This window comes from Ceratina calcarata, unplaced genomic scaffold (genome assembly GCF_001652005.2).
Source record: "Ceratina calcarata isolate Rehan_Ccalc_2016 unplaced genomic scaffold, ASM165200v1 scaffold554.2, whole genome shotgun sequence".
NCBI lineage: Eukaryota > Metazoa > Arthropoda > Insecta > Hymenoptera > Apidae > Ceratina > Ceratina calcarata.
In genome coordinates this window covers 1,130,989-1,155,725 of record NW_017176727.1, presented here as the reverse complement: position 1 = coordinate 1,155,725, position 24,737 = coordinate 1,130,989, and the positions used below count along the sequence as shown (strand labels likewise).

At 45.7% G+C, this 24,737-nt stretch overlaps 1 protein-coding gene across 1 annotated transcript in view; it reads right to left on the bottom strand.

The window, feature by feature from the left end:
* Positions 1 to 888: 888 nt before the first annotated feature.
* Positions 889 to 24,737, bottom strand: part of LOC108629157 (uncharacterized) — a 64,714-nt gene continuing 40,865 nt past the window's right edge. The window contains exons 5-8 of the mRNA XM_018031629.2: positions 10,985 to 11,173; positions 5,691 to 5,880; positions 5,302 to 5,594; positions 889 to 5,215 (exon numbers count right to left, since the gene is read on the bottom strand). Of these exons, the coding sequence (XP_017887118.1) occupies positions 4,664 to 5,215; positions 5,302 to 5,594; positions 5,691 to 5,880; positions 10,985 to 11,173 (1,224 nt within the window). The 3' untranslated portion in view covers positions 889 to 4,663. The remainder of the gene's footprint in view (positions 5,216 to 5,301; positions 5,595 to 5,690; positions 5,881 to 10,984; positions 11,174 to 24,737) is intronic.

The window sequence follows — 24,737 nt, the reverse complement described above, 5'->3', positions numbered from 1 at the left end:
AAATATTATCGAATAATCGTTCATTGTCGATGCATCGTCGCCGAACGATCCCTATCTGCGGAAATTTTAATATAGAATTCTCGACGCTGTGATTCGCGTCTTAATTAACGCGCAAACTTGTACCTCGCACGGGATACGATCCTCGTTTTTTTTTTTTTAAATTGAACGTGAATCTCCCCAGAACTTGAGGATTTTATATTGATATGCGTGGCGGTCGTTACCTCGAATCCTCGTCCGATTCGTTGTTTCATTTGACGCATTACGAAGGAAAAAATCGAGCCTCCGAAATCCCCCGGGCGACCGACCGACGGGAATAGTGAGAGACATATTATTTAGCGGCTCCTCCCACACGTGATCGCAAAGGGTTGTCGGCAGATGGGCATTGGTGAATCCTAAATAGCGGAAAAATGGTGGGGATATATTAGCGGTTTTTACTATTGATTACTGAATTAAAAACGCGCATGTATAATTCAGTGATATTTTGCGTTTTGCCAGATCCGCCACGGGCGCCACCGGTCTCGCGCATCTGCTCTTCGCGTTCTTCACCCCCATCTACGTTTTATCAGTCGGGTCGTGCGATTTCAACCCTCTCGCGTCCTTGATTCTAGGTGGCGTTTTGCGTCGAACGTATTGCGAGTAAAACAGTTTCGAACCATCTGTTCAGTCGATGGTAGTTGAACGCTTCGGGGGTGTACATCCCCCTTAGAGAGCCTACGAGTCACGTTACCGACGCGATATTATCATCTGCAGTTAATGGGTGAAGATGACGGAACGTACAAAATAATAAGAAAAATAAATCAAACCGATCGTCAAACTTAGTAGGTGCAAGAAATATAAATTCGGTTGATGAGGTAAGATGAACTTGAACTCGTGACGAAAACTCAGGGCTCGTGTCCAATAATTTATTTTGCAAAATAAATTGACATATACAATGTGGTACTTTAGCGAAAAATGAATATCCACACGTTCATTCTAAAAGACTTAGACATGTGCCACCAGCAGCGTACAGACACGTAGCGCGATGGACTGAAAGTTACTTTCGGGCTTTGATTCGTTTCGATTCGTCACCCTCGAAGAGAGAGAGAGAGAGAGGCGCGTCAGGACAAATGGTTGGATGAGATGGTGCCGGGAACTTATATGAACGAGAGAAAAAACCTAATTGGTGATATTGTGAAAGCTCGATATCGTCCAAGCCTACGGTTTCCTTTTCCCCTTTTAACTGACTGCTCTCTATTCACCACTCGCTTAATCACTACGATTCGAATTTTAATTGATCATATGGAACGGTTGTGTGCCGGGATCTTTCCGGGATCCGCGTTTTGCTTAATCGTTAATTAAGTCTTACTTCGACGAATCTCTACAAGTAATTATCTCTAAAGTGTCCTTACGAACTGATGATGCGCGATGCGATAGAATACCAGAGCGTTACGTCAAAGAACGGAGAACGGTTCCTCTTACAAAGTGCAGGCAACTTTGTCCCCGCGCCGATCTCGAGGCCCGTCTTCCATCGACGACGCGACTCATCTCCCTTTAAAATCCTCCGGTTCTCGTACTAGGTGTTAATGGGCTTTTTAGAGCGCTGAAAATCGACGCAGGGACGACCTAAATACTCGATCGACCGGTCCGCTATGCGGGCCAACTACTTGCAAGGAGGATATTTCTAGAAATATACGCGAGACATTCAAGTCTTATATAAAACTTATACTTGTTCACAGTTAGACCTCTAATACCACCTGGTAATAGTCGCACGAGAATTATTGAACCTGGAAACTAGACTTATGTACTTCGTTAGCGAATGTAAAAGCGGGAAAGATTCGGGGCGGTAAAGGGGTATGTACGTGTGAATCGGAAATGAACAACCGATTCCCTGTTATGAGGATCGTGTGAGGTACGTGCTATATTCTTAAGTATCGTACTTTGTCCCTAGATATGCGCTATAATATTACTCTATTATTCTGTATGGACGACTCGCTCATGCCAGCGGGCGAATCCATCGGATATACTTTTCGATAAACGTATCTCACAATTAATCGCTTTCATCGGCTCGGGTTCGATAATGGCTTCAATATGCGAATACGTGAAGGATCGTATCTTGGGCGCAGAGTCTTTTGTCATTTCGAAGCGATACTGTTCAAGGTTCTTAATGTACGCGAGTCCTGGATTCACGGTTTCCGAATGGTTTGTATGCAAATTACGGTAGAAAGGAATACGAAAAGTTGTATCATCGGTTTAAACTCACGCTGCTCCTTGCGTTTGGTCGAGAATTAAAACAGTATCTTTCGAAAATGACAACACTGCTTATTTCCGAAGTACAATTAGGAGGACGTTGCGTCGCATCGATTCTCGTCGAGAAAACAGGGTAACTCGCGAGAGTCAACGAAGAGACGAACGAAGAGACGAAGACGCAGAAGCGGCTAAAGGATTAGTCGAGCGTCCCCTGTCTCGTAGGTTCACATACGCAATAGCACCATATCAACAACAACGTTCGCACTATGTAACGGAAGCGTATAAAATCTGAAATATTGGTAACGCAGCATCTGCACGAAACGTACAATTAATAGATAATAATAATCAAGTACATAGTCGCCTGGCATGTCATTACGTTCTTCGAGTTACCCTCGAGCAACCTTAAGGAACTATTTTGGCACTAGAATCCACATAACGTTAATCTTAAGCCTCTGACCGACTTTCTCGAGTCGCGAACCTCGTGCTTAACATAAAGTAATATTTTTTTCCCCCTTTTTACGGATACAAGTATACCTATACCTAGGATTCGTTTACTGGTACTGATTATCTCCGAGTAAAATCTTAAACCGAACTGCGTTCAGGCGTACAAGACCTGCTAACTCGATCGACGTTAGTTGCTAGTGCCAAATTCTCTGCCAACGTTTCGCAGAGTCGTTTAACGTGTGACGCATCGCATCGGTAGAGAATTCGTAAGCACAGCGCATCGACGAACATCGAGGACGACGCTCGGAAGATTATCTACCGATTTCGACTCACGTAATTGGCGCTCCACTTACGATGCCTAATTATCAGCTATTTCGTATCTACGTTGTTGGACAATAGAAAATTGTTAGCAAATCTGGTTCGTTTTGTAAAACTGTTTTTAGTTGAGTGACGAAACGTGACAAGCGTGTTTCATAGAGTCACTTATAAACTGCGATACACGTATGCACGCGTCCCTTGAGTACACTTTCCAAGTTCATCTTAAGACGTTACCATCTTGCTCGAAGATTATCTCGGTGTCAGTGGGCGTTGTAAAGGGATCATCAAAATTTCCAGGAGGAAAGAGTGATGCGTGGTCATAAAAGAAGTGACGGAGAAAGCTAGCTCGTTGACGTTTAGGACGGTTTTCTGTTCTCATGGATATCGAGAAACCAATTCAGAGCAACCCTCTGTTCTTTTCGATAATAGCGGAACTTCTACTTTTGCCTAGTCAATTGTCAATCCTGCGGGTTCTTTTCATTTCCTGGAGTCTGGTTATCCCTCTATTTCAACAAGAGTTTTTCCTCGCGCGATACAGACACGGTCCAACCCTCTCGGCAAACAATTTCACCCCAACCAGCCAGGTTTATGTTCCAACGTGTTTCGCGAAACGCGACGGTCGGTTCAAGTGTGCGCGACGGACAACTGCGGTGTTCCATCCCTCGGATGCGGTTGCGGTCGCCGCATGCAGACAGTCACGAACGCGGAATCCCCGACGCCGCGCCGGGGAGCGCCGAGTTCGTTAGTCGACGATTGTTCTCCGCGGTTCGCAGATCCACGCTTTGGTAAATTTAGCGGGCGGGAACGAAGCGCACGAGTACGGGAGAGAACAGAAAGCGGAGATCTGGAGGAGGAAACGAGTGGGACGGAAAGATAGACAGAGATAACAGCGAGGGATGCGCGTGGGGAGGGAGGGTGAGTTAAGAGCTGGGAACTGGCGGAGAGTCATTAGGATATATTGTCAATTCCAAGCGCCTCTGCCGGCAGCGGACTATCAAACACGGTTTCCCTTGGATACAACCAATTTGCTTATGGTCACCGTACCAACTTCCTGCCACACGCTTCAACTTGCATCAATCCGGTGCCGTGATTTTCTCGCTCGATGATTTTATCATAGGTTCGTAGGTAGGTAGATAGGTAGGCAAACTCAGACGCGACTCGTCCGTCCGTTTTTTATCGTTCTTCTTCGCCGCTCCTTTATTTGCCATGGAGAATTCTCTTCGAGCGACACTGTTTCACACACTGGAACACGTTATACGTATAACTCACGGTACAGCTGTCTCGCCGATATTGCGGAAGTTCTTCGAACCTCGGATGAAATCGTCAGGTATGCCCGTAAAGGGTCCGACCATAGACGTTGATGAGATATCTACAATGAGTTTTGTCGTTAAATAAAAATCGTTTCCCACGCGAATGAAAGCGGGATTCCTGATTCAGGATTCGAGCTCGCTGCCACCCGTGGCTGTTCTTTTGATTTGGCTTCGTACGAATGTTCGGAGGGAGAGAGTTCTCTCCGGAATTCGAAAATTCTCGTAGAAAATCGCTGTCCCGTAGATAATCGTTCATTTCTCCTGATTTTCCGTTTGAAGACCTCAAAAAGGGTTCGGTCGATGTTTTACCCTGACCGTTCGATGTCATCTCTCGAGACGATTCACAATAGGGACAACTACCCCTATTAACTTTCTTTCTCCTCAATGGGACTGACCTCGTTCTGAAGGAGCTCGAATTTTGGACTCAATGCCGGAAGTATGCTTTTGGTACTGGTCTTGATCTGACTGTAAATGTCCAACGACTTCTTTGGCTCCAGCTCCAAGTCCCGTGTCTCCTCGATCAGCCGCGGTGGAATACTTCCGCTTCGCTTATGACTCGGCACAAACGCGCACGATTCCGGCTTTTGATCCTTCGCTCTGTCTTCCTTGTGCTCCGGCGTTAGCGTCCCATTACCCAGCTTCCTTTGTTGTTCCTGAAACGTGTCTTCCTGGATGTCGTCCTTTAACAGAGCCCCGGTTATCACCGGCTTGTTGGTTTCCGATTTGCCAAAGTCGTTAGTCAAAGCCTTCTGCTCCATGATTTCCAGTTTGTTAGGAGTGGCACCATTCACTTGGAGATTAGGGTTCGAGCGAACCGTGTCCGTGGAAATACTGGCGTCCGTGGAATCCTGTTGCTCCATCGAACCCCCGGAACCTTGGGATACGTCTAAATTGTTCTGTTTCCCAGTTATCGATGGCTGGAACGAGAAACCGACGTTCTCGATGAACAAACATTTCACTCAAGAACAATCGTTGCTTTTTTAAGAATAAAGTAATTACTTACGCTCTCGTCGGTGTCTTTCTCCATACTCGAAGTTTTGGACACGTTCAACAAGGTTTTCTCGGTGTCGGGCGATTTATCGAATTCTACCCACTTGGAACCGCCCTCGAGTTTCCGGGACAGGCTATCGGATTCGTAACTACCACCGTACATCGGGTAACCCAGATGGGCCGCGTCGTACTCCACTTGATTTCCATAACGGTAACTGGGATTAACCGAGCCCTGGCTAGAGATCGACAGATCCGACTGCGACAATCCCGTGTTCGTGCTTCCGAATAATCTCGCGTTCTCGAAACCTGAATATTTTTCGTTAACAGTAGTACTTCATTTGTTTCTCTCGTCTCGTCTATTTAGAAACGAGATTGTTTTCAAACGGTTGTTGCTCTACGTACCTGACGTTCCATCTTCCGCGACCTCCTCTCTGTGAACCAAAGCCTGCTGATCGGTAAGGCCGGCGGTCAGATCGTCCGAGGATCCTTTATTAGTTTCGGCCTCGTCGTTTTGATAACTCGGCTGAACCTCCACCACAAACGAGCACCCGTTATCTTGGTACCTGCGACTTTTATTATCCTCCATCGTCACCTAAAACACAGAATCAGGCCAGGTTTCATTAACCTTTGCCGTCGTCTGTTTTTTCATCACGTGCCGCTTGTGTACTGAAATTTTACACAAACGAGGAACGTTTATTACTCGTAAAAAAAGAGAAGATAACCCGCGACGACGTATTAATCAACGCATCGCGCATTGCCCCAGCTCGAAACAGGCGTCAGAGAACTGATCATTTGATGAATGATCGTGTCATTAACGTAAGTTCGTTTCCCTCTGCTTCGCAATCTCTTCCCGTTTCACCGGTTCAAAACGGTGCAACCTGATCGCGAGGGCTCAAAACGCTTCGCAATTACGCGTTCGACGGATCATTGGCTTCTTTTCTTCCTCGGCTATACATTCAAGGCAACGTCGGGGAGAAAGCAATGAGAATAACCAAGAAATAGGAGATCTTAAACGGTTCTCGTGTTCTAAGTTTCCAGTCGCTCGTCGATCGATAGCGCATCTACTGTTACTATGCGCTCGGTTCCGTCGTAAACATTACGATCGCGTGATGCCAAACGACTCGACGTTCGAACATCGACCGCGTTTGACAGGTTGAAACGAACGATACTTGAATTCCTGATATACAAGTGCGTTTAACAAAGGAGAATCCCGACGCATCGAAACCAGGGAAATTAATTTCCACTCTATGGATTTCCTAGCCGACGTTTCTAGTTTACTCGTAAAACGGGCCGCGAGCCCGTGTATAAATGCAACTGCGATGGAAGTTACTCGACTCGACGGACCGCAAAATTAGTTCTCGCTATTGTTTCGAGTCTCTCCTATTCCTCCCGTTTTCGCTCACGACCCCGACCCCTCGCGCGTTCTCCCGCGGGGCACGTCGCTCACGCGTTCTGAATTATTGGGAGCGTCGCTGCGATACAGTAACGCATCTGCGGAACAACTTTTGCGAACCCGTGCGATCTGCCTTCGGTTGTCGAGCAGCTAATAATGAAAATACGTATATACCCAAAGCGGCAAATTTGGCTTCGGCGATTCATAAATTGTAGCGATAGTTCTATCCGTTTCATCCCGGAAGCGTCGCATCATTTCTATTCCTGTTGCATATTTAACCATCCCATCGGTGGTGTTCTGCGATCGATAAGTCTTTCTACGCAGGCATGTGTCGCATGTAATAGGGATCCCCGTTTGATTCCGCGGTTTCATTGTCTCGAAACTCGAACTTTCAGTCGAGAAACTCGACTTCCCTCGGTAACAAATTGCTCCGACGTGTAATAGATTCCGATGAACGCGTCCAAGTTTGACCCAAATTCTTCGTACTATCTAACGCGAAGCACAAAGCATCGCCAATTTCGAAGATACGCTCGCGTTATAGTCTGCGATCACCTCGAGGTGGTTAATTTAGAAAGCGTGGGCGTAGCGATTCCGTTGAGTCGAAGCGGAAAGCCTTTCGGTTACGAATCACGTTGCATTTACCTTGCGGCAGTCTTCAAGAAACTTGAAAAGAAGAAATCGGTCGGACCGATATCACTTTTGTCCTCGCTCTTTGAGCGAGGCGAGGAAGTGGTAACGGGAAGAGGAGAAGAAGGGAAGACTTCTATTTCCCGATTCTTCGAGGTAACTGGTTCCCTGAGGCGCAGTATCCGGAGTCTCGCAGTTTTTCTTTGCTCCCCGATAAAGTGGCGGCTCGGTTCGCAAATCGAGCTTCTCGACCCGGATAGACCGGCCCCGCGGACGAATCACCCACCGGAGACTCAATGTACGTTTCCCGATGACACGTGATACGTAGGTAAAAGGTGAAACGAAGATAGCGAGAATTGGGGGAAACTCCGTTCGTGTCGGTGAGAAGGAAAATAGGGCGGTGACGCCATTCGTTCCACTTTGGAACATCTCGTTCGAATCTCAGGTGAAGTAAGGTGGAGCTCTAGGGAAGACTCGGGACCGTTCTCGATAAGTCAAGTCGCTGGGAACAGCCATAATTCAACGACACGGCCGCTTCCGGTTCGGAGTGGCTCGCGGGGCCGGGAACTCGAGGGCAACTTCTTGCTTTCCGTTGTAACACGTATTTAGCTGGCGGACGATTATTAAAGATCGTACTTTACGGTCCTTCGACCGATCCCGTAGAGACGCTGTTTATTTCGAGATTGGACAGGGAACACGGGGCTGCGAATTGAAATGCAAATTGTGCGCCGCACGAAATTCGGTAAAGAATACAGAACGCGTATGTATGTGTGTAGACTTGTACGCGCGTATGCGTGTCCGCGATATTATCTCATTACGGTGTTACATGTATAAATATGTTTACTTATCGGGATCACAAGGGAAACGCTTCGCCGAGAATTTAATCTTCCACGCGATAAATTAATCGATACACAATAGGGTGCGAGATTACCGATCACGCGTTACTGATCCCGGATGCTCTACTAAACGGATGACGCGCAGTTCGTGCCCCCTTCAAGCGTTTATTTATACACGGCCGGCTAGTTAATAACCTTTTTTAACCCAAATTTTTTTATATCTTCCCGGGAACGAGTTTAACGCGAGCGATGCTAATTCAAACTAATTATCCGTTTTCCGATCGCGCCACGGCTACAAATTAATTGAGGGTCGTTAAATCGAACGGTTGCCCGATGAAAATGTTACTGTAACTAATGGCGGCTCTGATAACTTTAATTATAAAGTTTGACGGTGAATTTCATGAAAAGAAGTTCAATACCGAGCGGAACGTCGCGTCGTGTTGTTTAGTGCCGGTTCCCGTACGATGCGCAGATGGAAACGTTCCGGCATCCACTAACGGTATCAACTGTCCTGAATACGTTTAAACTTCAGGCAGGTACAAGTGCGTCCTCGTGGAAATTGTACAGGCTAGGGACGATAATGCCGAGACACAATTCGAAATATAACCATGTGTATGTATTATACACGGTTAATTTGTCGTACAAAGTTCAACTGGCCCGGACTACTGGTTCCACGCTTGGCCACCGTAGGTAGAAGATATAGTCCTTAGGGGTGGCATTTAGTTCTTAGGTGACTCGAGCAACCGGAACGTTTTCTTTTATGATACAATTACGTGTACCTGGATGGAAAAATTGACCCAGATCGGAAACGACAATTTAATTGCAGCCGAGTCGCGCGTTCGCGAGACTCCCTTAAGGACGTATTGGCTATACAGTCAATCCCAAAAGTTTATACACTTTAGAAACGCATTTTTTAAAAGGAAATCAGACGTCGGAAGAATAANCGACGTCTGATTTCTTTTTAAAAAATGTGTTTCTAAAGTGTATAAACTTTTGGGATTAACTGTGTAGCCAATACATCCTTGACGATTTCCACGATTTTTCCAATGATCTTTACACTTTCAGCTACATTCCAGAAGGATTTTTCCCCGAATAGAGCAGAATACTCGTATTTCAAGTAGACAATTTCATTTTCATTTGTCACGGGGAACAGTCGATGTACTAAAGACAGGGCAAGCCAGGGACGTTCAACGAAACGCAATTTTACCCAATAGAAACAGCGCTCGTAGGTACGATAGTGCGAGTATTTCTCGAATTCTGAGGGTATTCCACGCGACCAACGAGGGTGAACACCGCGACTTGGCGTTGGGCCAAGTATTACGTAGAAGTATGCCGAGCATCCACCCCTTGATCCCCACCTCTAGCTATCCTCCTTCGGGACAAGGGAATCGCGCGGTTTTTGCATTCCTTTATGGCGGAAGTACGCCAGAGGCTTGTCACGGTAAACAACCAAACAGCGGACACTGCAAATTCGTCTATTTATTTGTTTAGCCTACTCTATTTGGTTCGTTCTTTCTCTCAAGCGAGTAGAAGAGCCGTTATCGATGGTAAATTCGATACTGTCAAGAATTCCGGTCTGATCATATACGATCCGATCTTACTGCGAAGTCAGGCGATATCCCCTTTCAAGCACTTGTTTGCCGGAAAGATCAGACCTGGATTTCTAACGCGAAATCCTTTACGATGGAAACGAAAGAGCATAGTCTTCGCGGTTTATCGCCGATAATTCCATGGTCATAATCCTCCCGCCGCACCGTTCCTTCCACTGATACCGTCGGATCGTATCGTTTTATCGCAGCGCAAGCACGGCCGTTTAACTCCCGTGTACGTGTCTCGAGTCCTCGCCTCGCCTCGGTTCGTTCGTTCCGCTTATCTGTTGATTAACGGACTTACTCCCAGTGCACGAGCTACGCACGAGACTTACCTCGGATTTAGGGACTCGCAGCATGAGATTCACGCCCTTTTGCTGTTCAATAACGTACGACGATTTTAGGGTGTGCGCGTACTCGTGTCAGCCAGGAAAAAAGAAGTACGGATATGACGTAAATCTTAAAAGAACCAAATGGAGGATAGAAAAGACCGTCGAAATGTACTATTTCATCGATGCAAAAGACATTTGTGTCGATCGGATTCATTTCGGTCGGTTCAGGTTTTATACTGAATTGCAACAGGTCATCTTACAAACATTCAAGCCGGATCAGGTTTATTTTTCGAGCGGTGTTTCAATGAAATTTCAACGAAATCCAGAGAAAGAAGAAAAGGGTGAGGGAGGAAGAGGGAGACGCCGGAGTTGCCGCTAACCCAGAGAGGATTTCATGAATCCCCAGCAAGATGAGTTTCCACGGATAAGCCTGAGCCCGTAAGTAGGACGATAGGCGGAGGCGAAATTGCCTGGTAACCTTCGACCTTACAGGGCCGTACGAGTCCCGATAATTGCGAACCTGTTATCCCTGTCAAAGAGGAACCAAGGGCTGACCCAGCTGTGCGAATCTTCGGCTCGTGGATCGATTTCACGATACCGTTGCCGACTTGCACGAACAAAGGGAGATATTAATCCAATTGCAGTTGTGGCACATGTCCAGCTGTTAGAGCCGTTACTGTATCGCACGCTTTTAAAGATGCGATTAAAGTACATGTTCCGTATCAAAAGTGAGCAGCGTGCTTTAACCGATTCATGTGAGCCGTGAATCGAGATCATCGAGTAGCCACAAAGGCTTGCGTGCGACACAGCCAGGTATCTTCCTTCAAAGAAGCAATAGTTTGCAGGATTAGGAAATCGTATAAAATGCTCTAGCGCCTCCGTTCTATTCTCAACCTTCACCTAATTGTAAAATACTTACTGCCCTCTCTTCGGTCTCCACTATAAGATGGTTATTCTTGAGAGTAAGGGTGATGATGTTCCCGTTGGCATTTTTATTAGTATGATTCCCCGGAGGAGTGTACTCTGCTGGGGCCGCGCTGGCTGCGTTTACTTCTTCCATGACCTCGGTCTCGCGAATGTACGTCGGTCCATCGAGACCATTCACCAGCTGAAACCAAAAGCAGAAAAAGGAATTGAAATATTCATTCCCGTGTCCCGTCCTCCTCGATTTCGTCCATCAACAACTTTCGGCACATATTGTTTCCTTTGAAATCGATTTCTCTTCAACTCGTATCGAACGATGAAACCGGTCATCCGAGTTTCTGGTTTCAACGAACGCGTGAACGTGTGGGCGGCAGGGGTACGGGCAAGGTTCACGCACGGAATCTACCCTCAGGCAACGCCCGGTTAAAAGTTTTTAATCTGAGAATTTACAGCGGCGCGAGGTCTCTGTTGGCCAGGGTGGCGCTCTGTTAATTCACCGGGTCGGACGTACGACAAAGTTCGACTGGATAAACGTCCCGTAGAACGGTACGTAGGTATTTTTATTTTAAAAGCGAACAAGTTTGAATCTCGACGACGCGTCGTGCCGCGCCACGCGGCCACCGCCGCTGCTACAAGGTTCTCTTTTTGTGTGAGAGCTTTTCTCGAGCGCGCCGCGTAGCTGAGCGGAAAAGTGGGTCAACGGCTGTGAGAGATCTTATCGACTTATAGAGCCGGTGGCATGCATGTATGCCAGACTCAAAGACCGAGAAGCCTAATGAACAAAAAGGAAATACGACCTAAACGCACCGACGATACAGCCCCAACGCGATTTAGCTGATTTTACCCCCAATGCATATATGTATAAATCTCTTGGGAGAACGAAACGTTTATTCAAGAGCATTAACGTACGACAAATACTATTTCTTGTAGGCGCACGCATGATGCGCGTTACACGTAGATACTTGATGGATGCACATGTGCGGTATCACCAATGCCGCAATTCCCGGTGAGATTCTGAATAACGGAAGAGCGGTTATCTGTCAAGGAAATTGACAGCGAAACGGAACACCCAGACCTCGGTCGTCCCCGAGTTCGTTTCCTCGGGCGTACCTCGAAACAGAAATTCATCATTCCCTTTCCTGCGCGTAGCAAATCAATCGGAAAACGGGGATTCATCTTGAACAGTGAACCGCTCTTTAGCGATTTTATTTGTATTCGATTCTAACGATGCGTTCGACGGCAATGAGCGATGAATGACGCGGCAAGTACGACGCCCGATAAGAACAGATAACTGGGGAATGAAATATCAGAAGACTCGCAAATCGTACGAAGGTTCCGTCGCAGAGTTGTTGATCGTACTATTGAACCTGACAAGGAGTGCTTATCGCGCCTAATCAATCCACTAGGTGCGGACGTCGCCGCACCATTATATAGGCGTTGTTTTTTAACTTCTGCGAGTTCACAGATATGACAGCCAACAAATGGAAATATGGCATAATTATTTATATGCGTTTTATACTATAAACTATCGAGGGGTTCATCAACCTCTGGTCTTGTAAATCATTTCACCTGATGCTCTGAGCATTTCATTTCTTTACGAAAACCGAGTCTCATATTCCTCTCACAGCTGTTTATTTTACTCCTATAGATTTAACGGGACGTGAAAAGAGAAGCAACAAGTGTATCACAAAAATTAATAGTTATTTTTAATTAGTCGTGAGATATCTCCTTTCGGGTTTCATAATTGGCTTCTCAGATAAATGTTCATATTTTTGGAGTAACGTTTCGTTTCATGGAAACAAATTGTGTGTATCGCATTGCGTCTTACGTTCTGAGTCGCCTTTTGTCTGAGTAACAGCCTTGGCAAGAAAGGGTGCGACCCCATTCTAAACCCTCTCGATCGAGAGGCTGATTGGTTCATTGCCTCATTCGCCTCTCGATGATCGTCACTGATTTAGAAAGGGTGAAAGCGATTTCCGTTCGAGTGTTCGTTAAAGCAGCGACGTCGAGAGGGAAATAATTTCCGTCCTCTCAGTTTACTCTTAACGACACCTTTATTCCGATTACAGGGTTCGCGGTAGTCGGGGTTGCCACCGAGCCGAGGGAGTTGAAACAAACTCACCCCGTATCCAACGAAACAGAAATATTCCCTTTCATTAAGGGCGAAACCGCCAGCGGTAGGAATTTCCAATTTCTTCCTGTACCGGGAACCAAGGAATTGATCATTTAGCCGAGTAGAGGCGCGTTTAATATCATCTATAACTAATCTATATCTCTGCTTATCTACGCTTTCTTCGTCGCTGGAAATTCTTATCTCTTTCCTTTATCATTATTTGTACGAATCTTTCCGAACGCATGCCTACGTATTGCGGTACGCTGCAGGAATATTCGATATAACATATTTTATCGAACGCGTTCTGGAATCTGAAACTAGTCGACGCTCTCCCTATCTCCAGTCGGAGTGGTTTTTTGATTTAAATAATTGGTGAATCGAGTGCTCTGCGAATATCTGTATCCAAAACCAGCGCGCCGCATCGGATAACCCGGTTATCGAACCAAGCTCGCCGCTCTCGAAACACTGTCGCGTTTTAACCCGTTTAAATTACCAGTCCATTTTCCCTTACCGCGGAGGCTAAGCGCTTCTCTTTCTCTCTTCGGGGAACTATCGGATCGAGGGCTGGCGCAGTCGATTACTGTAGCCCACCGTAGCCCACGGTGGATCGATTCGCGATTTCGTAAAGATCGAAAGCGGTGGAGAGGATCCCTCATTACAAGCAATCGTTACCTCCCTAATTACCTCGCCCGAGAACCGGGCCATCTGGCCGAATCCGTGTATATACATGTAGTTAGCGTAAGAAAGTTAGCGCCTACGAGCCGGATGCTGAGCCGAGTAGCGGCGCGATCACGAAGAAACTCTTCACTTCGCGCAAAAGGTAGCCCGGCAACCCGGCAATTTGTCGGAAATTTTCACTACAATTTTATCGACACGCGTATCGATTTTTGACCATTATGCCTACCCCGAGCCGTTCGCTCGCGGAGTCGCGAGTTCCGTTTCGGGGAACCGACCTCGGGGAACTTTAGGTACAACTGGGCACGTACTATCTTAATTGCCGCGCACATGGGATCGAGAATTAATACGATTAAACCTGATTACACGTTTCATTTCCGAGCTTTTAGCCTGAGCCCTGGTCTTAGCTTCTCGTTCTAAATGCTGTAAGATAACGATTAAACCAAAATTCGAGGCTAAAATATACATAGTCTAAATCCAATACCTGACAGAAATATCTAAGTATATAATTATTCCTTGATCTATAAACATGTAAATCGATAAGAATAATTATCCCTGCAGATAAAGGTTCACGGATTACGCAATAAACGTTTGAAGCCGAAGAAACGGATTTCGCGCATGACGAATGCGATTGATCGAATCGATACGTAGCCGGATTTACGTAACGCGGGTGTAAAATTTCGTCAAGCGCGATAACAGTCGTGCCTTCGTCTCCAATTTGGCTGCAATTAATAATTCTGGAAACCATGTGCAGAACGTAAGGATATACGTGATGTTTATTCAGCGACAACCAGAATTAGATTTAAATCGTAATTACGTAATAGGTGTTGAGTTGTATTAAATTGCAGGTCGCGCGGTGCCGTAATTCTCTCTATCCGATAATAATTAATTGGCAACGAAAACCCGATCCTTGGTACAATTGAACGAGAACGCGAATGAAAACACATAAGCGCACACATTCGATATTGGTTCCTATATTTTGACTTTAGCGCTGTGGTATTGCTTGTTACCTGATACAGAAAATAATCAAATTATCAATTATGAACAATTCTTAATAATTTATTTCTCAATATTATATTACGAGCAGCTAATTGTATCGAACGTACGAAGTCCAGAGTACAGTTCACGGTTTACGTAACTTGAATACTTTCACGTGTTATACAAGTTCCTGTCTGCGACCTCGAGGAGAACGATAGAAAGAACGATAGTTGTTAGTCACGCTCAGCTTGGCTAGACGTGAACTAGACATAGACATAGATTCCTAGACCGGTCGGCCAAGGTTGTACAAACCCATTCAGATGTATACTCGTACCTGCTCGTCTAGTCTGGCTCTTCGAATTGCGATAACGCTTGTTCAAAGGAACCGACCGCAGGAAACGGTAATTCAGAATAGCTTACCATTACGATTACAATTTCAGATCGCGTCGACCGCTACAGCTGGCCGAATGAGAAATGAAACCTAGACGCACTTCTTTGCATAACAAGATGGTCCCGACGGTCGCCCCGCACGCTTGCCTAAAAGTAGAACGAACCACACCAATACAGATAGACGAAGATTGGTCCTTTCTGTGCGAATGATCTTAGACCCCAAAGACTTCTCTTTCAATCAAATAGCATATTTTTTTCTGTTATTCATAGTGCCTTCTACTTTAAATAAACACTCATTACATCATCGTTGCATGTCGCACGTGAATCTAGTGAAATCTGCTCCGTACTTGTACGCGTAGCATTAGGACAATTTTAGATGCCGAAATTCGACTGATTGTGACACACACAGGTGTGCATGTGCAGGCGCGAGTTCGGAGGTGCGTGTGCGTGTACGTGCGTGGCTGAGGTTCGAGTGGCTTGTGCCAAAGGGTACTGACCCTGACCCAAGGGGCATTGCTCCTACGGTGCGTTTCTCCCGTTCCTTTTCTGTTAGATCGCTCACACCGGCGTGGCGACGGCTTAGTAACGATGTCCGGGACATCATCGAGAATCTTTTTTGCATGGATGCTAAATGCTTTGCCTGGCAAACTAGTCGAGCCTCCTCCTTCTTTTCGATTCTCAAACTGGCAGAACGAGGAAGCGATCGGCCACCACGCGCTGTCGACCGTGCTACCAAGGACCAGTTTGATTGGAATACTTGCTAAATGTTCTCCACACCTTCTCGTGACCTTTGTACCGGTGGAATCCCTGACCAATTTCAATTAACTGGAGATCAATGGCGTTCTTAAACTTTATTCATAATAGTCCCTAAAAGTACTATTGGAAACTCTGTACTACTCGTAGAAGTACTGTTACTAACTATTAGTACTCTGTAACATTTGTCTGTATTAGATAAAAAGTTATCTAAACACTTGAGATAATATGCAGGCTCAGGATATTTCCAATAGGAATTTTAAATTTATATTTCCAACAAAATATTATTTTCCTAAACTCATTATCGATAAGCATCCTCGAAGCATTGAGCGATCGATCCCTCAGAATCGAGGACAGAATCATCGATCCCATACCATTTTTCTTAGAGAGTACGTACTCGCCGAAAGAAGGAGCATAGTCACTGATTCGCGTTCCGATTTCTCGGTGGTCGTTCGCCTTCCCCATAAAAGGTTCGGCTAAGATCGCTCCTCGGGCCCCTTACTGTCCCCCTTCCAACACAGCTCTGTAGACGTACCGTCAAGAAAAGGATACCACGTAGACGAGTTCTGGCCAGCCGGTGTCCCATATACCAGGCCTTTCACCTTTTATCGCGGATCCTCAAATCGCGCCAGCGAAAACCATCATCTCTCTACTACCGTTTATTTTTTGCCAAAGCGTCTCTAAAATTGATCCGACAAATCGTTGCCAATAAAATGGAAGAAACAGGACACTGTCAAGTTCCTCGATGTTGTACATTGTTCGCTGCATCGTGGTTTCTAAGAAATCGAAGCGCTGCACTACGTCCCTACGTCCGGCGTTGTTTCTTTCAATTCCCTCTTGGCAGACCACCCATGCTATTTCGTGTTTCACGCGTATGCACGTTCAACAGCACGCCAATTCGAAGAATGAAAATAGTCGAGGCGCAGGCATTCGACGGGTGAATGAAGTCACGCGATAAACACGATCGCGTAGGCTGTAAACAGCGTGCTTTCGAGTATTCAGAAATCCTGCGGTTTCTCGTTACGCAACTGATCGCTCGATCGATCCATCGATCGTCGCGAATCATGTGGCCGTCTACTGGTTTAGCGTTGATAATGAAAATCAAACACGAATTAAAAATGAAAATAGAAATATTTACGTCGCGATGCTATTTCGTTGGAATTTAATACTCCCTTAAACGTTCTTCGTCTTTTATTTAAAGCATGAGAGGAGAGATGACTTCTCTTCGAGAAGCTTCATCAATTTAAGAACGTTTGAAACGCTGTGCCGTTTTCGTTGCAGTAGCGCTTGGCTCTCGTTCGAAGACGTCACTGGCTGACCACACCGTCGCTCTAATTCGGCCTTGAGTCTAATCCTCGTCGTTGACCGCTGGTCACAGACCCCGACTACTAACGTCCGTTGCAAATAACTCTCGTTCTCTTGGCGCGGCTGAAAAAAGTTCGCGACGGGACATGCAACTTCGAATCGTCTGCACACAGGGGCCGAATTCTCGACGATTTTAATAAATTTACAAGCCGCTCTCCAGAGACGTTGCCACTTTCCGCGGAAAAAACTTTCAAGAATTTTAATCGCTCAATTGACTCCGCGTACCGTTCGTCTCGGAAACGATTCATGTTATTTCGTGAATGTTGAAAACTGATCACTTGTAACCAGTACAAAAAATAGACTGAACAGCGAGCCTTTGAAATCCCGGCCGATCTAAAAAAATTGTTACGAAAACTTTTTCAGCAACATCTGCAACACATTCTTTACGACGGTCATCCCTCAATTCAAATTTATATTACTTGAACGATATTTTCGGTGCGCGTTCCAGCGCACAGGCTGTGGCGGATCGTAAAACCTATTCATAGGACAAGTGGCTTCGAGCAGACGGGTTTCAAGGTTGCCCGCGCTAGTTCAAGGCTAACAGATATCAAACGGAAGTCTGTCTATCGTACGTGTGGAATACATTAAGACAGCATGCCGAGAACGTTCATCCACTGGCTGGGGACGCATTAGACAGAATTTGCTTTGCCACTTGCGCGGTAACATAGGTTAGTGACATCGCGAAGGTCGTGCCTAGCACAGTCAAACCGAGGCTGACTGTGAGTCAAGCCAAACCAAGCCCGAGCGGAATTGAGTCATAGATTATGACGCGATCTAATGACGTTCGTGCCTGCAGATTTAAAAATATGCGTTCAGTCAGCCGATAGTTTAGTCTTGTATTTTTCCGAAAACTATGACTGGTGCCGGACGAGCTTAGTTAACGCGTTCTCCAATCGCATAAAACCGGACGGTTTGTTTAACCAGCGAATTAACAAACACTTCTGTTGTTCCAGAAGTGTGTAAGATATTTACATAGACGATTTCAGTTCCCAAAGTCAGTTTCCAGCGTCGACGAGAAACACAGTATTAAAAAGTTTCGGCTTGCTTTTTCGGCAAAATGGATTAAACAGAATTTCCCAGCGTCTGATCAAGAATTTAGGCGTTGCATGCAACGTTGCACTTTAACGCGCTGCCCACCAATTGGGGATTTCCTCGCGTGTTGTCCACGACAGAAACTGCCCCGAATCCTTTATGAACCCGGTTCGTGTATGCGCTGTGCATCTACTGTCCCTAATTTTAAATACAATTTCAAAAGTCTGCTGTCACAGTAAAGCGATTTAACTACATTTAGAAGTACCACGCGAGCTTAATGTCTTTAGGCGTCTAATTTGGAAATAGAACGGGTGATTTTATTATAGAACGACGAATCCAACGGCCTGGATTCAATCGCAATTTAAATGTCTTAATATCCCTTACATTTGACACAGCACGGTTCAAACCGTGAGTCAATTGCTGCCAAGAGAAAAATAGATCGAGTCATAATCGGCGTGTGACTCACAAATTTACGTCCAGTCGCTAAACTTAGGAAGTTGAACCCAACCAAGCGCTGTGTCGCTTCCAACAATCGCACAAGGAAACCGCGACGCCAAGTTTTAGTATCGTGCGCTCGCTCGAATTTGTTCCGGTTCGAGTAGCTCGATTTTGTGGGTTTTATCGTATCTAACGACTGCTGCTAGGCACTGGCTTCCTGGAAACAAGGAAACGGCGCAAGGCGGTGGCCTGATAGTGTTCTGATCCAAAGGCCTGCATAAACGACGAAGTGCTGTTTACATGTACGCAAATGAAGCTGTGCATGTGACCGCAAAGATTAGACTCATCGCGAATGCGGTTTTTCGATTGCTTAGTCTGCGGACGAGTGTTTATGCTACACCTACGAGGAGACTCGTCATGGCTCATGGCTGCTCGCCGAACGTGTCTGACCATGATCGTCCACTTCCCCCATTCTACTCTCGAATTTCTCCGTTCCTGACACCGACGCGCTGTCGTTCAGCGATCCGCCAAAAGCAAAAACCAGCATTAAAAATTTTGGCAAAAGCCTTGCGTCTCCGAACAAGCGTCACAAAATTAATATTGCGAAATACAGGAAATACCAATAAATGAATGATTAGAAAAAAAAATTATAACAAGAAAGGATTCTTTGACATTGGTTTTTATTAATTAGGACGCAAATTATATGAAATGCAAGATAGAACATTCTAGATACGACGTGGGTGGATTGGCGCGACGTACATATCTCGCAGATCGCGTCTATTGCGGCGATCCGCATTAGCAGACGCGTCGGGAGAGTCGTTTCTCCCTTCCAGCAGCTATGTGCTAGACTCTCAAGGATAAGGATCTTTATTTAAAGACTAGTTTTTTAGCCTACACCGTTAGAGGTTGCAGACGGTCAAACTACTTTCGAGGACACTCGCAATTAGAAGGAAACGTCCTCTAACTCGTCAAGTCTCTGAGACCGTTGACAATTACACATTTATGTTTGCCAAGCGATCGTCGTTAGAAAATACGATTTGCAAACGGTTACGTAAGTCATCTGATCGTTACACGCTTGCACGTTTCACAATCTCACATTTTTTAACTTTGGAAGCTCCTCACCGAAATGGATTTCTCAATGCAAACTGCGTCGCGAACAAGGTAAAGTTTACAGTGAACTTCCTGATTTGTATTACGCAATACGATTGCGGGGACTAAAACTAAAAGGGTCTGCGACGCATTTTTTATCGATACCGTTAGAGGTTCCAGACGGTCAAAGCGAATCAAACCTTACGATCGTGACAGACCTTAGTTATGTCAGACACAGGCTACAAAGAAGCCCGCGGGAGTTTTAATCAGAATTTCTAATTGAAACTGCGGATACGACGTCGTAAATTGAGCAATGATTCATTGCCGAAACGAGTTTAAAACCGTCAACAAAACCGTCGCTGAGGCAACCGGTTATTGGTTGAATAATTACGTCAGCGATTCATTCGGTGGAGCGTTTCAATTAGTCGTAATTTAAAGAATTTCGCGAACATCTCTCCTTGAAATTTCGCATTGTCCGCGTCGCGTCGCGTAATTACCAAGATATGATTCGCTGGACAGCGGCAGCAGAAGTTTCGCTAGCGTAGTTCGTGGTAATAGACCGGCGCGGCGGAGAGAAACGAGAATCAAGGCCGTCTCGGGAGGAAATAATCTTGATTGACTAGAATGAACAGACAGCCTTAACTTTTGCTTTCTAATGGCACGGCCGCAGACGATCGCTTCGAGCTCGGCTCGTTAGAATGATTGAGGATTATTATTATTCCGGCGTAGTTGCGCAACTTTTGCCGTAACGCTCGCTCGAACACCGGTTCTGAATATTACGTAAGTGTCTAAGTAAGCCTAAACGTCTGCAAATGTGACCCGGGCATGGCAAACTTGAAATGCCAACCGAATTCTCAGACTAGGAAGAATACCGTAGAAAATAGCAGACTATGTTCTACGTCGTTTCTTTTATTTGTTCCCTCGAGACACTTAACCTTGCGGGACAAGATTCATGATGTAATTTAATTATGCTTATTTTATTTGTACGGAGATCTAGGCTCTTCTCGTCAAGGAGATATTTAAACCGTCTCTCGTGATCTGGAATTATTTTCGTACAGGCGTCTTTCCATTTTTCTCGCGACCGATATCGAGCTCGGGTCGTGTTCGCTCTATCTCGGTGACGCATGAAATATGAAGGAACCATTCTTTCGCGTATTCACTATCGCCCCGCGATTTCCTTTCATCGGGCCTCGTTGAATACCTGAAATCACACGTACGTTGAACGGTATCTACGCCAGATAATAACCTCCGATTAATTAATCGAACCCTCGTCGACGGTTATAAATTTCAGTTCAGAGTTTCTTTTCATTTTGATGTTTTTCAGCTTTCATCTTATTAAATAAAGAGGAACCTGTAATGGGTAATAAAACCGCTCAACACACTTTCCTGCTGTCGAGATCGCCGCTGCGATTCCTCTCCGATCTTTCAATTATTAACTGGAAACATCCGACGAGGATCCGCGCGTTTTCCGCGAATATGCCGCGTTTGTGGAAATTTACGAGACCTGCCGGGACAACAAAGTCTGAACACACGAAATGACTAGATAACGCGGTGGAACAAAAGACTACGGGGCTGTGTCTGGTTTTGAATTTTAAAACACGGAGAAAACGTCCGACCGACCGGTTTGCAGTCAGAAATAAAGAGGTAAACAAACGAACGGAAATAGCGGGCCAGGTTATTCCCATTACCATTATTGTGAGAACGTAATTATTCATTTCGACGTTCCAAAGGCCGCGGCAATTTATCGTCCTTGCGCCGCGCAAAAATAAAATTTGTTTTAATAGACCGCGGCTCTTAACGCAAATCCTCTGCTGTCCGTAATTGTTTCCCCTACGAAATTCGTCGATGCATCGCGATGCATTTCACATTTGATCGGCGAGAGATTGCCAATTTCTGCCGCGTTTGCTTTTTATCCTCTTGAGTGTTTTTTAAACGAATATAATCAGCTTGCAATTCGTTTTATAAAGCGAACTTTCAACTCATCGTTTTGTCAGTTGCCGGATTTAAACAATTATTGTGTCCCGCGAGAAATTTAGCGTGAAGAGATTAAAAATGTGTTGACGTTATTAAATCCTCATTGACCAAAAATAGGATGGCACAAAGAACGTTATAGTAAATGAAACGTTTCAGCGCTGCAATGCGAAATTCCATCGTGATGATGCAAGTACGCTTTCCGCAGGAACGTCTCGGAAACAGGAAACACAAGGCAGCCTAACGCGCGCTGCCCCTTTCGTTGATCTTGGCCGACTTTCCCAAGTACGCAGCCGACTGCCTCCACCGTTCTATTCCGGTTCTAACGCCGGTTTCGAATTAGAATCGCGTGGATCGAGACCACCACTCGAACTTGACCAAATTCTCTTCGCCGCGATCGAAGGACGACTAATGTTCTCACAGCTGGAAGCTGCTCTTTGAGGTCGATTTCTAATGGCACGACGCGATATATTCATTACCAAGGTCTGATCCGAGACCTCGGCATAAAACGAATAGAAATTCTTCGTGACGCGTCCGAATACTTTTCTCGACCTTGCTCATTGTCAGACGTCGCTATCGCCTACTCTAAATACCGTGAGATCTCGGAATCTTATAAGCCACGGCTTGACGCATTCGTGATCTGCGAGGACGTGAAGCTTTATTCCTATTAGCGAAGGTACTCGTCGCGAGAGCTCTCGTGATGAATTTCTTCATAGGATTGTTCCTATCTCGCCCTGCGATCCACGAAGCACGAGCTTAATCCCGTGAAATCCCTTTTTACCTTCTCATCTGCTTCGTATCGTCCCGCACCTCGCATTAGGGGTTTCAAACGGACCCAGAAGCGAGAAAGAGGGTATCAGATTTCTGAAACTTTCGTCTCTAACAATAAGTATAGAGTATTTTCGCCAGCGGCGCCCAAGGTTCCCGGATGTAAATCATGCCCACCTCCCGATATTCTCTGAAGACGTTCCAGCGTGAACCCGGCAATTCATCAATGATAATGAAAAGGAAAAACGTTGTAGTTGAGCGAAGTTGCCGGCGAGTGGGCAGGAAAGTTCGCGACAAACAGGTCTCATCAACCTCAATGTATTATTTCGCTGAAACTCTCGCGTTAAACTTCCGAACGAAGAGACATCGCTAACGCCGGCAACTTGGCTGATAAAATATGGCGAGACGAGCGTGAATAATTAAGCCGTGACCTCGTGTCGAAATCGACGAACGAACGGGTTCCGCGGTGGGAAAGAGAAAGAGATAAAAGAGACGTGGATCATTTTTTAAATAAAGTATCAAATCGTGATCTGGCTTTCTCGTGAGGCCTCGTTAGTAGAACCGGCTAGCGAATCGGCTAGTGGCTAGGGGGAGGAAGTAACTTAGTTCACTCTTAGTGGGCCGCCGTAAACCAGTCGTCCGTTATGCGAATACATGTTGCGCCGGATACCGTTAGTGTATACATACACACGTATGCACGGAATAGTGGTAGCACGGACAGCGGGAGCGGCCAGGTAGTGCGAGTATTATGCCCACGTCTCCCGTATAATACCCAAAAGCAATCTGCGTCGGAGAGGTCACCGAGACAAAGACCAAAGATGGCCCGCCGCGATACTTCGCCGCCGGCTTTGCACCGTTCGCGCCATTATATCCTACTCGAGGCCGGCGAATCTCCGATTTCCGTCCAGAGAAACCGCTGTTAACCCCTTGAATATTGTCCAACCCCTTTGACATCTTCGTTATTGTCCACTCGGTGGGCAATCGTTCGCCTTCGTTCTTTTTCGAGACGCGGAACGTCTTAACGAAGCTTGCGAGTACACTGCGTTCTGTTTTCCACCAGAAAGAAATTCATCTCCGTGCGATCCGATGCAGATAGTATACGCGAATTTATCGCGGTACTTTGAAATTAACGAAGGAAGGAAAAAGTTTTGCTCGCTCGATTTGTTAGATAACAAGACAAGTATAATGCTTGGCCGCGTTAAGAGAAAGGAAATTGTTGCCAGAAGCAGGGCAATCGCCCAAAGGAATTTATGCGGAAACTAATGAAAAATAGAAGAGGCGGCCCGGCCGCGGCTCGGAGACGGAGAAACGGAAGCGTTAATCTGAGAATTGCAGCGTCAGAAACGCGGCTCTCGTTGCCGCATCGAAATGAGTTTTTAAATTAAATTTTCAAACATTGTCCGCGTCGCCGCCCGCCGCCGTTCGCCTCCTCGAGTGTTTTAATTAAATGACGCCCGTTTCCGTGCTGCAGTTCCCGATACTGCGTTCACCTTTTTTTTATCTAGCTTCTCCGCGCTTCCGCGTCGCGTTTTTTCGTGCGCAACACACCGTGACTCGAACGACAATCACTTCGCTGAAACGTTATGCAAGCGGTGGTTTAGCAAAGTACAACGAAGGACGACGAGAAGCGAAAAACGAACACAGCCGACTCGAGTTAGATAGTAATTCCAATTAGCAAAGTTAACAAACGAAACGCTGTCTTTTGTTTCGTTTTTCCTAAATTAAAAATTTTACTTTATATTGAGATACAGACGTTCGTGTATAAACGTATATAAAACTGAAAACTGGTTGTTTTTGGTAGTGATCGAATCCGTCACACTAAATCTTTAAAACGTCAAGCGCCGCTCTATCAAATATAATTCGACAAAATATCACTAGTGAAGAATACTCGACGCTTTCCACATGTCACACCGTGAGTGGCACTTACGAAGTTTCGACAAAGAGATTCGTATTCATCGAGAGTTCTTGAAAGCCCATCAAGCCATGTAGTCGAGCGTTAATTCGGATTTAACCAAATAGCATATTTCATTTTAGAGAGAGGCTGTGTGTATTAATAAACATACGAAATTCATTTCGACATTTTGCAATTAAAATCTTCGATATCGATCGAATCTCTTAACTTAATAAATGGATTTATTTCTTCAATCGGATTGATATTATCAGCAAATATAAATGG